This window comes from Haemorhous mexicanus, chromosome 8 (genome assembly GCF_027477595.1).
Source record: "Haemorhous mexicanus isolate bHaeMex1 chromosome 8, bHaeMex1.pri, whole genome shotgun sequence".
NCBI lineage: Eukaryota > Metazoa > Chordata > Aves > Passeriformes > Fringillidae > Haemorhous > Haemorhous mexicanus.
In genome coordinates this window covers 5385281-5398009 of record NC_082348.1, presented here as the reverse complement: position 1 = coordinate 5398009, position 12729 = coordinate 5385281, and the positions used below count along the sequence as shown (strand labels likewise).

The 12729-nt window shown below is 39.5% G+C and overlaps 1 protein-coding gene across 1 annotated transcript in view; it reads right to left on the bottom strand.

Annotated features, from left to right (window-relative positions):
* LOC132330286 (von Willebrand factor D and EGF domain-containing protein-like) overlaps positions 1-12729 on the bottom strand; it is a 164849-nt gene that overhangs the window by 39768 nt on the left and 112352 nt on the right. The window contains exons 19-20 of the mRNA XM_059852350.1: positions 10769-10940; positions 9123-9256 (exon numbers count right to left, since the gene is read on the bottom strand). Of these exons, the coding sequence (XP_059708333.1) occupies positions 9123-9256; positions 10769-10940 (306 nt within the window). The remainder of the gene's footprint in view (positions 1-9122; positions 9257-10768; positions 10941-12729) is intronic.

Below are 12729 nucleotides of genomic sequence, written 5' to 3'. Positions count from 1 at the left end.
CTCTCCTAAATATTCAGTAACATGGTTTTGATTATCCTTTCCTTCCTCTTAAGCATCCAGAAGATGCTCCCCACACTAGATGGTGGGTGGAATTCCCAGGCACCATATCCCTTCTCCTACAATCCCAGAATCAATTCCTCACCACCTTTAAGTGAAATACAGCTTCAACCTCCCAAGTTTTACAGAGAGTTACTTCCAGGATTTTTTTTGTAGCAAAAAAAGCATTTCAAAGGCTCATTGTGATTGGGATATTAATGTAAATTTAGATAGGAGCTTAATTTTTGACCTAATGATCCTTTACATCATTTTTTGTGTAAAAAATGGAAAGTCAAATGTGGTGTGCCTTACATCCACACAGCTCAGCACAGAGCAGAGCAGTCACACAACTCTCTCTCCATCTGTACAGGACTATTCAGTCCTTGTGCTCTCAAACCACTTCTCTGATGGGCAAATTTACTCACTTGATGCTTTAATGATGGAATTAAAAGGTGAGCATCCAGTTCACAATCCCTGAGCTCTTTCAGCCTGAGAGAAAATGAGATTGTGTCGCTGATGTTGCTGTCTGGTGAGCAATTTTCTTCCCCTTCACCTACCAAAATCATGAGCAGCAGGGAATAGTTTGTGGACTCTGCATCACTCAGCCACTTCTGATTATAACAACTCCTCTGCTCCAGACTCTGTTTGCCAAGGTGGCTGCAGCTGCACATACACAATTCTCTAACACCATTCAGAATTTGCAAGGCAAATTTGTCTTGTGCCAATGAAATACAGAATCATTCTGTTTAACACAACACTTGTGGGGAGGAGAAAACCTGGGATCTTCATTCAGCTCACCCACTAAACCTTGTTTAGGAGACTTTCTGTGTTCAGAGTGAATGATTCCCACAAATGGAAGGGGGTCTAAACTCTGCTATCCAGGGGGCCTCTTCCAGTTCTGGGATGTAGAAAACCTAAGTGAGTATACAAGAAAATATTACCTGAGTGTGAGGTAGGGAGTTTGCTTATGTCACATTAAAGGTCATTTATAATTTTTGCATCACTGTGCAGTTCAATTGCTTCAAGGTTTTCAGAGCAATATAATTGACATCTCAATTCATTAACTGCTGTCTTTAAAGAAAATGAGGATTCTGAGATGGCTGGCCAGGAAAGAACCAGTCCATGAAGGTACAAATGGTATTATTGACTGCTTGACAAAAGTTTCAGTCTTATCTGAGATATGTCAAGGAGTACATAAAGATTATCCCTTTCATACTGAACAAATACAAAACAATTGCTAGAAAGATTTTGCTGAGGTATAGCTCTTTTTTAATTGGGAATATTTTTCCATTTGTAAAACTTTTGCAATAGAAAGCATTGTGATTTAGAGTTTAAGAAACAAAAAACCTTTCATGACGTTTAAGAGATTGTGTAGATTAAATAAAGAGTAATTATGAAGATTACATGACAGAAAAAACCAAGAAGAACAAAGAGCTGGGGCACTTATACTGCCTTAGTTTATAATCATTTAAGCCAGATTTCTCTCAGATTTAAGTGATCAGCTCCTTTTTTGGCCTCCTGGGTAGATAAGAGTACTATTAGGCCAGGAGTTGAAGTCCTAGTCTGACACTCCAGTCTGAAACTGGTAGAACAGCTTTAAATATGAAATTTACCCTAATACATTACATTTCCCCCTCTTATGAGGATCTGCTTTCCAAGTAAGATTCTGGGACTAGACATCACATACAGGCAAAGTGCAGGAAGGTGATTAACCTTAGTGAGAGGAAAATGAGTCTATGAGGAAAATAATGTATTTTGAGCTCTTTGTTTTCAGACTCTGTTTGTTGGGGGGTTTTCTTTATTTCTTTTGTGATTTTTTCACTATGTTTTCAATACAAATTTTACCATCAGGGTCACGAGAGACAGCATTTTTAAAATGGTGCAAGAACTACTGATTGCAAAGATATGAACACGCTCCCCGCACGAGGATTTTTTTTCCCCTTCTCTACCAACAGTTTCCTTTATCAGTATCTTTTTTTTGGATTGCCTATGGAGATTTATAAACCTGCTATGTTTTTACAAACAATGTTTTCTCAAACACCTCGTCTACCTTCCGGTTTATTTCAAGATTTAATTGAAAACTTCCCTCATGTGGGTTGGAAAAAAACTCAGAATGTTTGATGTGCTCTCACCCCTGGCCCAGGAGCTGTGCTCCTCTCACTGCTTTGTTGCCAAAACTCCTTCTGTGCTCTTTATATTCTTTGGATCTAACCCCTTCTCTGCAGCTGCTTTCAGAAGTGCTCTTCCTGTGCTTTTCTCTCAATTCCCAGCCAAGAAAACAGGAAGAGAAGGAGAAGTGTGGTTGTGTGTTTCAAAACACACTCTGGATCTCCCACTTAATCCCCTTGTAGCTGATTTATCACCCTTCCTTCCATTGTCCCTTGTCCATCTTTCAGGTGTGAACTTTTATCCCTCCTCCTTTGTGTTCTGCCTCCTCCAATTATTGAAGCCTGAAACTGCATTATTTCAGCAGCTACAAAGGTGGTGTTAAGATGGAGTTCATGGGACCAAATTATATTTTCTATTCAAGAATTGACAGTATGTTTTACTTCTCAGAAGTGAGATAGATGGAAAAATTAATAGAAACTGTGTTCTTATCTGATGATGCCTCATGGGTCTTCAGATTCTCTCATGGCATGAACAGGTTGATAGATCTATACAAAATAGGCTAAATTAAGGCAGATCATTTCTGAAGCATCCCTGTCTAATACTCTGAAATATCTATGTAGAATCCTTTAGAAGAGTAATAATAGATTATAAAGAAAGTTCATTTCTTCAAAAGAAAAACCATAATATTTCTTCAAAGGAAAAAATAGCTGAAAAACTTCAAAGTATTTCAGCAAAGAATAAATTACTGATATACTTCTTTTATTCAATTCAAGAAATAAATGGTCTAAAACAATAATTATGTTGTTTTGGGCTGTAAACATATAAAAATCGAGCTATTTTACATATGAAAGCCAAGCCACAAAGTGAACTATGTCTTACTGGGAACCAGTAATGAATCTATTTAAAAATCATGTAAGCATGTATAAATACTCTCAGTGAATTCATGCTTTTATGGAATTCTTCACAATTTCAGCTGATTAGGAGGACAAGTACCTAGACTTTCTTCCCTATTTAGAAAGCAAAAGGCAAGGAATTGCAATAATAAGATTTCAGATGGTATGGCACAGAAGAACTTAGCTAGTTCTCTTTGAGAAAACAAAGGTTGGACCGGATAGCTTTTGAGGTCCCTTCCAACACTTTTATTCTGATTCTCTGAAATTCTAAATCTAACATATTATCAGCATGGGCAATGATTTCCTCCTCCATCCCAGAGGATCAGTTGCCTTGTGTTGGCTATAGGCTGTTGCTGTGTCTATTCATGTGATATGTAATATTTGGGGCAAAATTCACATGATTTGGCAGTGGACATCCCCTGGTTGTGCAAGAAAGTCCTGTGAAGTCCTACTATGCCTTTTATACATGTTCAAAAGCAGCAAGATGCTTATGAACTGATCTTAAATGCATCCTGACTGTGATAATTCTGTATATTTCACACCTATATTTATTGAAACCCTGTACTGTGTTGTGTTTTGTGCTGCTTACAAGTCCTTTCTCTTCAAATCCTCCTCTGCTTTATCCCTTAGTGGAAAGACTCTTGTGTGGCTTTAATGGGGCCAGGATATTGGTCCAGTCTGAGTTACTTCCAGTTCTAAAGGGGCCTTTAAGTGCCTTTAACAAAACAGCAATCTTGTCAAATTTGTGCAAACAGGGTTGGCTCCCTTTAAAAGCTGTGTGCTATTATAGCTGGATGATTAAATGAGCCTGGAAATTCTAAGAGAAGATAATCTTGCTCTGCTCTGTCAATGTAAAAAACTACTGAGCCTGTATCCTGTGCAGATTATTTGTTGGAGACTGAGTTGTTATTATCACTTAAAAGTCATGATGGCCCAGTGATTGCTAAAGCAAAAGGTGGCACATTCTTGGTAGGAGAGAAATGTAATCTGTACTTGATATTCTGATTGAATGTAAATATTATTCATGGCATATAGCTGAGTCCTCTTCCCTAGTGGTTTTATGGCTTGGGCTTCATTGGTCTTCTATTGCTGAGCTACATCATTTCCTAAATATATCATCTGTATTGGAAACACTTAACAAGGTCTGGATTGACAGAGTGTATGGATCAGTGAAGCTGGAGACCATTTATCTTTTAAATTATCTAAACATATTCTTCCCACTGTGTCTACTTTGGTTGTTATGTTTGGGTCATGGCATATACTGTAAAGGTCTCTTGATATTTTTCTGAAAATACTTAAATATTTTATGAGGTATCTTTAAGGAGGAGAAAGACATCAGAAAGACTCTCTCTGATTCCCTTTCTGTCTTGACAAGTACAGGAGTGGATTTCCAGTGGCAATTACAGACTCAGAGGGCAGGAAAGGGTCAGAGCTTATGTCCAAAATGCCAGGCTGATCCAGGCCTCATGTGAAGATTACCAGTATGCCATTTGCAAAACTGACTCTTTCATAGGACCAAATTTATATGGAATGTCTTTGTGTGGCATTTCTAACCCCACTTCAGTGGCCATTTCATCACATACCCCTTGAAGGAGACATCTTTACATCATAACTGCTCCATCTAAAAGAAATGTACATTTTGTACTGAAATACACCCCAGCTAGAAACACTGAAACAGTGTTTCTGAAAGGGATCAGCAGCTCCCACCATGCATTCCAGGGATGAATTATGGACAGTTTCCATGGCCTGAGTCAGAGCTAGGAGCTGGAAGGCATTGACATTCAATGCTTCCCAGTTTTGGAGCCCAGAGGCAGAGCTGAGAGCTCTTACCACACAGAGGCAGATCAGAGTATCCTTTGCTGTGTGTTTACTGCTCCTGTTCTGTGTTTGCAAGGATCTGAGACAACCTCTCAGCTGCAGCATCTCCATCCCTGCCTTCACGTGGGCCATGTAACTCGCTGCATACACCACATCAGGACGGGTTAGTTCCTCTTTGCAAAGCACCCTCTGAATGCTGAACAGTGCTTGCCTTTTATCTACACCTATTGGTACACACAGATCTCGGATTTAAAAGTCCTGTGTGTGATGTGCCTGCCTTAACAGGGACTTTTTGTGTCTTCCAGGAGTTGTGCTCAGCTCAGTCCATTAGGGCAATGCTACTTGTTCAGTGGAGTCACTTATGATTTACACTGGGGTGAGACTGGAAGCTGGGCCTTGATCTTTTTAATGCAAATTCATCAATTCTGTTAGATAAAAGATGAAAGGAATCTATTACATTCCTCAGTCATCTCTTGAAACAAAATCATTTGATTGGTTCCAGGCAGTAAGAAGTCCTTACTCCTGCAGTTATCTCCAGACATGAAACCTTGAATTAGTGACCAAAGCTCTTACTGGAGATATTTATTTTTCATGGATTGTGATTAATGATGAGTGCTAATAATGACAGAAGTGATTTCCAAGTTAAAATGTAAGAATGCAAAACTTGAGGTTAACATGTTCCTCTGGTGTTTGACTGAGCAGTGTGTGTTTAAAGACACACACCTTCTCGTACTTCAAAACATTTAATTCTCCTTTTAAACCCACACCTTGATGTCAATCTGACAGTGGTGCAAATGAGAGGGTGACAGAGGTCTCTCTGATGTAAAATCAAAGTGAATTCAGATGCACAGTGCAGACACTGGAGGAGTGTGAAGCACAGAGCACGTAAACATAACAAATAGCTGCACATGCAAAAGTATAGCAAGTGCCAAATGTCTACAATGCTGCAAATTAACTGCTGTGACAGGAGATCTTGCAGTGGTGTTCTGAATGGGAAAGCAGAACTCGATTACAGAGATCATAAAATCACCCCCTCCCTTGATCTTCAGCTGCCTAAACCAGGGGAGGCAGAAAGAGCTGGCTCTGAACAAACAATCTCTTATGGGTGATGGATGTGGCACTGCTTTGTCCAGTAAAATTGCTGATTTACTAATAGTTAAAAAATAAATCCTTTGTGATGGCACCAACCTTTCTAACCTGCTAAAGAAAGTGCAAACAGATGGGTATCTGTGTGACTGTGAGTGATGAAAGCAGTCTGCAGAAATACCCACAGCTCCTGACGAGACGGATATTGCAGCGTGCAGGAACATCCCCAGCATCCCCATTAGGATATATTCATTTTCTTTGTGCCAGGAATATGACCAATGATCCTGGGTGGTTTGATTTACTAGATCTGCCTCTTCTAGCAAGAAAGCAACAGATATTTTATAGAAAAGTGAAATGTGCCCAGGGAAGCCTGGACAGATTTAAATTCCTCAGGCTTTCCTCTTTATTGCAATGCCAGCAGACTTTAGGGACTTTTTGACCCTACTAGTAAATTTTAAATAAATGTAGGATACCTGCTTTATGGGTCTGAAAGGGACAGGAATAGCTTTTTGTTTCTGATAGGTGATTCTGTTCAAAATAAAAACAAAACTTCCCTTTATATGTGAAATTCCATACTGGCTTTTCTTTAAGACTGTTCTGATGTACTTCAAGAAAAATTGCAACCAAGTCTGGTTGGTTTAAAGTGGTACAAACTACAGATATAAGCTAGGTAAAATATGTAAGTGAGAACAGAATGAGGCCCTGCATTTTTAGAGCAGATAAATGTAGCTCAGAAAGTTATTTTTAGAGTTATGTAGTTTGCAGTAAGTCAAGCACTTCAAGAGATGAATACCTATCACATATCAATGCTGAGGAAATGGTACTTTGTTGATTATAAATCAAAATTGAAGGAATTTTTGGGTGCAGCTCATCAAACACTGACTTAGGAGACAATTTTCCTCTGGAATATTTTTCTCCTCAGCAGCCTACAAAGGCAGTTGGGTAATTTTTGTGGTTTTGGTATGAAGAAATACTTATCCTTTAATCCTTAAATCACTGCAATTGACTATAATTTCATGTCCAAAGCAGCCAATAAAAATACAAAATAGGGATTAGCAGGAGTATTTTTAGATTAAAATTACTCGAGTTGGAAAGAAGTGGCACATAATCTCAGTACCTTGACGAGCACGGTAGCAAGCTGAAGAGGATTAGTTCTGTTTCATTTGAAGACTTTTGGCATAAGTTACAAGGGATAGAAGCTATTATTACAACAGGGAGGATTTCACAATAATCATAATCCACAACTGTACATAAATTTAATTGAGAGTCAATTCTTTTCTGTCTGATATCTTTTAATAATCAATGCTATACAATACTTCTGCTTCTACTGGCAAAGCACTTGGGAAGCAAAGTTAAACCCATCATTTTGGCCATAATTTAGGACACTCATAAAGCTGCAACAATTGCTTCCATTTCTAAGTATTAAAACAAATGACTACTCTCATTTAACCTTGAGGCACAAGATTCTCATTGCTTGTATTGTGATATAATTCACAGGAGTGAATATAAGGTTCTGTTGGAACAAAAAAAATAATTCTTCTTCATTCCCTTCCTGAAGTGTTCAAGCTGGCATCATTTCCAGCATGAAGTCCTGGCTCATTTTGTATATTCAAGAGAAAAATGTAAAACACTCCCCCTGCCTCTGATATACAGCTCACTTTTGAAGGAAGCATGTACTTGTTTCAGGTCCTGATACCTGGGATATTTCTTAAGTCTTTGCCTGGAGTTGTATATGGCAGGTATGAATCACAGCAAATGGCAGCTTCTCTCTTCATTCCCCTTTCTAGAACACAGACAAATTTATTGGTTAATGTTTATATAAGCAGTCTGTAAGTGTGCCTGATTTACTGTACCAATACCTGCAGCTGTGGAATGTCTGTTCTACTCAACAGCATTTAAAGGACCTTTGGGGTGCACAATGTGTATCCCATTATCCCATTAATGACAAGGCTCAGCTTTGGGCAATAACAGAAAAGTTATTTATATGCACAATGATTTTTTTTTCCTTCCTCAACCACTTTTACAGCTTCCCCAAGTTATAGAAGAGTCAATAGGTTTAGTGATGCTGGCAGACTAAGTAATACTTTGTACATACTCATTGCTAGGGAGAGAAAAACGTTGAGTTTATTTTTGTGACCTTTAGATTCTGAGAACTGGCTAAAATCAATTTATAGTTCCAAGAGATTGGATGATACCTACACTAAGCAGTAAAATTGCTTCCACTTTGATAGAGTGTGTTAAAATATAACAGCAAGGTAACAGCCATTGATTTGGATGCAGAATGGGAAGTGAAGGAGGGCTGGTCAGGTGTAGGAGGTCAGGGAACAGTTTGACAGGTTTCAAGCCACTCTGTCCTGAGCACTTAGGAAAAAGATTTCAAGGAATCTAACCTGGCAACTACTGTTATTAAGGAATAAACATGAATACCCCTGTCAGTAAAAAGGGGAAAATCATCCAGATTGTGCCTAGAGAACCCTATATTGAATTATGGGCATATCATTGAGAGAGAGCAGGATCAGATGACAGCTGTGTCATTGCCACTTTGTGCCAGCTTTTCTTTCACCACAGCAGAAGACCTCTTTTAATGAGGCCCTCTCTTCAGTCCTCAGAGATTAATGGGAGCAGCTGATTTCCAGAGCTCCCCAAGGAAGATAATTGCTCAGGCTATGAACAATACTACAGAAATTCTTTAATTATCTATTGCCTTCAGTTGTTGGTATAGTTGTTCTTGCATGACACTTTGTTTATTATTGTCTTCACAGGTCACCTTGCAGAACAGATGCCTTGCAGCAGAAGAATTAGGAAGGAAGGAGAGCTGAGTGATACTGGCATGTATCCATCATGTCATGCTCTGATCTTACTGAGGAGGAAACGAGTCCTGCCTTCCTGTGCCAGTGCTGTGGCAGAAATACAGATGTGGTGATTCATACCACTGAACAAGTCCTGAGCTGAAGAATTCCCTCTAGTAGCAAATGAGGTGGTTCATCTACTGGACTTCAACTCATGGAGCCAGGTTTTCCTGACATAATTCCTGCCAGCTGCTCCTCAGGTGAGAGTGACACAACACAGCCACCAGCCCTCGATCCCAGAGTACAGCGTGTTGTGATGCCACGCTAGCTCACACCGTCTCACACCCTTTCTGGGCAAAACCTCTGTAAAATTCAAAACACCAGAAAGTACCTGCTCTGGGGACTTTGGTACAGCTCCGACCATTTCCAACAAAGCCAGCAGGGCAGCGGCCACAGAGGTACCCAAGGGAGGGGGGCTTGCGGTCAAAGCAGGGCGCTCCAGGGAAGCACGGCCTGCTGGCACAGCTGGGCACCTGTGCCACAGCTCCTGCACGGCCAAAACAGGGCAGGTCAGGCATTTATTCACCATTCATCAGATGAAACACATCCCTAAAATATAGCCCAGGTAAAGCTTAGTAACTGCTTTTATTCTTTTAAAGTCTAATTAATGCCAAGTGTTCGCAAACCTTGAGCCGAAGATGAGAACGTCCTGTAGGCACAGTGTAACAGAACAGCTGTTTCTCATTAAAGCAAGATTTATTAGTCCTCTAATTGCATGTTTTCAAGTTTATTACTCGAAGTTGTTTGGCATTTATCATGTAAAATATAGAAACTGTAATTTTCAGCAGAAGTGAAAAATTAACTGAGTGAGAAAAGGTATTACTTGACATCTTTTTGGTCTTTTATAATTGGAAGGTAATTATCAAACCTTACAGCACCTATACTGTACTTCTGAAATTACACTGTGAAGTACATATGTTTCTGATCTGGAAATCATCCTTAATGTGTCAAACCTTGTATTACAGAAAACTGCTTTAATTATCTTAGGACTATGTGCAAAATTTGACACTCTGGTGGTATATAATGTTTTAGCACTTATGATGTCACTGAATAGCAAGTGTATATGAACTGCCTGTGAAGTATATAATAGTGTCAAGACAGAGAACAGATGATGAATACAATCTTAATGATGGTTGTAGATCCCTTTTAATTGCTTCTAGTGAGGACTTCATGATTCTCATGTATTTTCTGCCTTATTCTTGCACTTTACCTACAGTATCAGGATATAGGATACCAGCAGGAGGCAGGTTCTGCTTAGGGGTTGGCTGGCCTGGTACAGATATTTAAAAAAAAGAGGGTAATTAAAAAAAACCCCTTTTATTTTACATGTGAAATATGTTATTTTTACATATAATATATGTATATAATATATACATAATACATATATGTTATTTTTACATATAAAATATGTTATTTATTTGTTGTCTCTGTACAACAGACATGACCAATCTCAATTTTTTGCTGCCTGCTTTCACTGGAAAATCAATTAAAAAGCAACACTCACTGGAGCAGGACCAACACAAGCATGGTGCAGGTACACACCCATGTCAGAGAGTGCTGCACCTCTGGGAAAGGCTACTGCCACAGGCAGGTTCATTCCTTGAGTTGATCTCGTGATTAAAACTCAGTAGCAATTCAGTGACTGCCCATTAAAAATTGAAATAAAACACCAGCACCACTTGGTCATGGCAAGCTGGCCTAAGCTGCCACTTTTATCACCTTGCTCTGCATTGATCACTACAATTTGGGGTGGTTTTGTCTCACCTCAGAAGTGGAGATGTCTAATTAAGCCTGACCACTCTGACTGTTATTGTTGTAATGCCTCCCTTCCATGTCAAATTGTTTAGCAGCAATCCACAGCCTGATGTATTGAGTGGCTCTTTCTAACTCAAATTTTCTTGTGTTACAAACAGCTGGTTTGTGTTTACTGTTAAGGTGTTAAAATTAATGATTTCTGAATCCATAATCTGCCCCAACTGAAAAAGATTTCTTATCCTTGCATACCTACCGTGCCTATCACTTATGTTAAAATTCTTAATTGCAGGAGAATCCTTTGTCTCTAAGGATTGCAGTGGCTGCTTAACCTTAGTCCTGTTCAATTCACCTTTGCCATTGCTTAAAGCTTCTGTAACATCAGCAGCAAGCACAGCTGTGGAAAATATCACAGAGACAAAAACAAGGTGTTAGAGCTGAGCTGTGATTGATGATAAAAAGCCACAGCAACAGCAAATCAGGTAAGCTGGCACAAATTTCCTCTGGAAGCCTGCAAGCAAATAGAGGCAGATCAGGTGGGCCCAGCTGCTGGCACACAGCAAAGCTTCAACCAGTCATAGGAGAAATTATTCTGCCCAAGCATTCTGAACTTTGCCTGTCTGGGGGTCTGAATGTGCTCTGTGATCTTTTACTGGGCTCAGGGCACCTGGAAAGGCTCAGGTCAAGCAGTGTCTGACAGCACTGCCCCTTGGATGGGGGTGCTGCACCTCATCCTGGGAGCTGTGCTCTGGCTGAGTTTTGCCTCTCCTTGAAACCTCTCCTTCTCTCTGAAACTCTGGTGGGAGTGTTTGTTCATCAGTTCAGCTGCCAGCTTCATGTGGATGGAAATACTTGTAAAAAGTGCACATGGATGTAAGGAGGAGGCTCTGAAAAATGTGATTTTCTGCATAATTTTAAGGTAATCAGTTAGGGGTAAAGTCTACGTGGATAGTGCTGCAAGTTAAACAATTATTGCCTTGGGTCTCTTGAATATCCTCTGCTCTTAAAAGAGCCTGAAATTCTGACTGTCTCTCTCTCTCTCTATATATATATATATATAACAATACAATGAGCTGTTGCTCACTTTAGTAGCTGTAGAGCTACTTCAGTCCTGCTTCCCTTTATACTCAAGCAAGGGAGGTAAGAGCAGGAATGTTAAGTTTCTGAATCAGAGCTCAAAATAATGGTTTCTATCCTATCCTAGGTGAACAAATAAGCCCTCAGGTTTATTTCTTCTAATAAATATTCATTTCAGGAACAGAATTTTTTCCTGTTATTAAAAAATGCAAAGTAAGAAATGTTATGTTTTTCAAAAGCATGTTATTTGGTATCTCATTCCTTTGTGGGTCAAGTTAAAATATGTATTTGTGAAACAGATGCAAAATCACTTTGAAATAACCAATGTGGCCAAATGATGCATCACAGAAAACTTTAAATACAGGTGTTTGGCAATGTGATTGAAGGAATGTTTGGTAAATCTGGCAAAAGCTGTGCTGCTGGTGCCAGGGTCCTGCAGCTACCACTGTCTATTTACAATGGATATTTCTTTCCTTTCTGTAGTCAATATGAGGAAATGTTAATGGCTGCACAGGAAATATCTGCATTCCACTTCTTGGATTTCTTTGGAAATACCAAAAAACAAGTAACAAAGTCTTCAAATGTTGATTTATCTCCTTCTGGTTAAAAAAAAAAGAAAAATTCTTTTGCAGAAGGCTTTTGTCCATGTGACTGGAATGAGCAGAGTGTGTGTGAGTCATGCCAAGTGCACTGGGAAGGTCTCAGAGTACAAAGTCACTGTAGGCTCCCCAATGAAGAGTGTGTTCCTCTAAAGGCAAATATTGAGCAGATCTAAAACTGTTCATGGCCCTTTCCTTCACTAGCAGGGATCTGAGGAATGACTTCATGCCAGGCATTCCCTGGGCTATGTCCTTTAATGAAAACACACCTTGGAAACAGAGGTGAAAGGATGGAAAGGTTTGGCACCTTGACCTTTCTCTCACTCTCCTAGCAGCTGTCACCCCAAGCAAAATCAGCTCTGGAGGTGCTCACCAAATGCTCACTCATGGATGTGTATTTAGGAGTGGAATAGTGGAGAATGTGCAGAGTGTCCCTGGCAAATGATCTCTCTGCAAAGTGCTTTTTTGTAGGCTGTGGTGCTCCTTCTCTACCAGAATGAAAAATAGCAG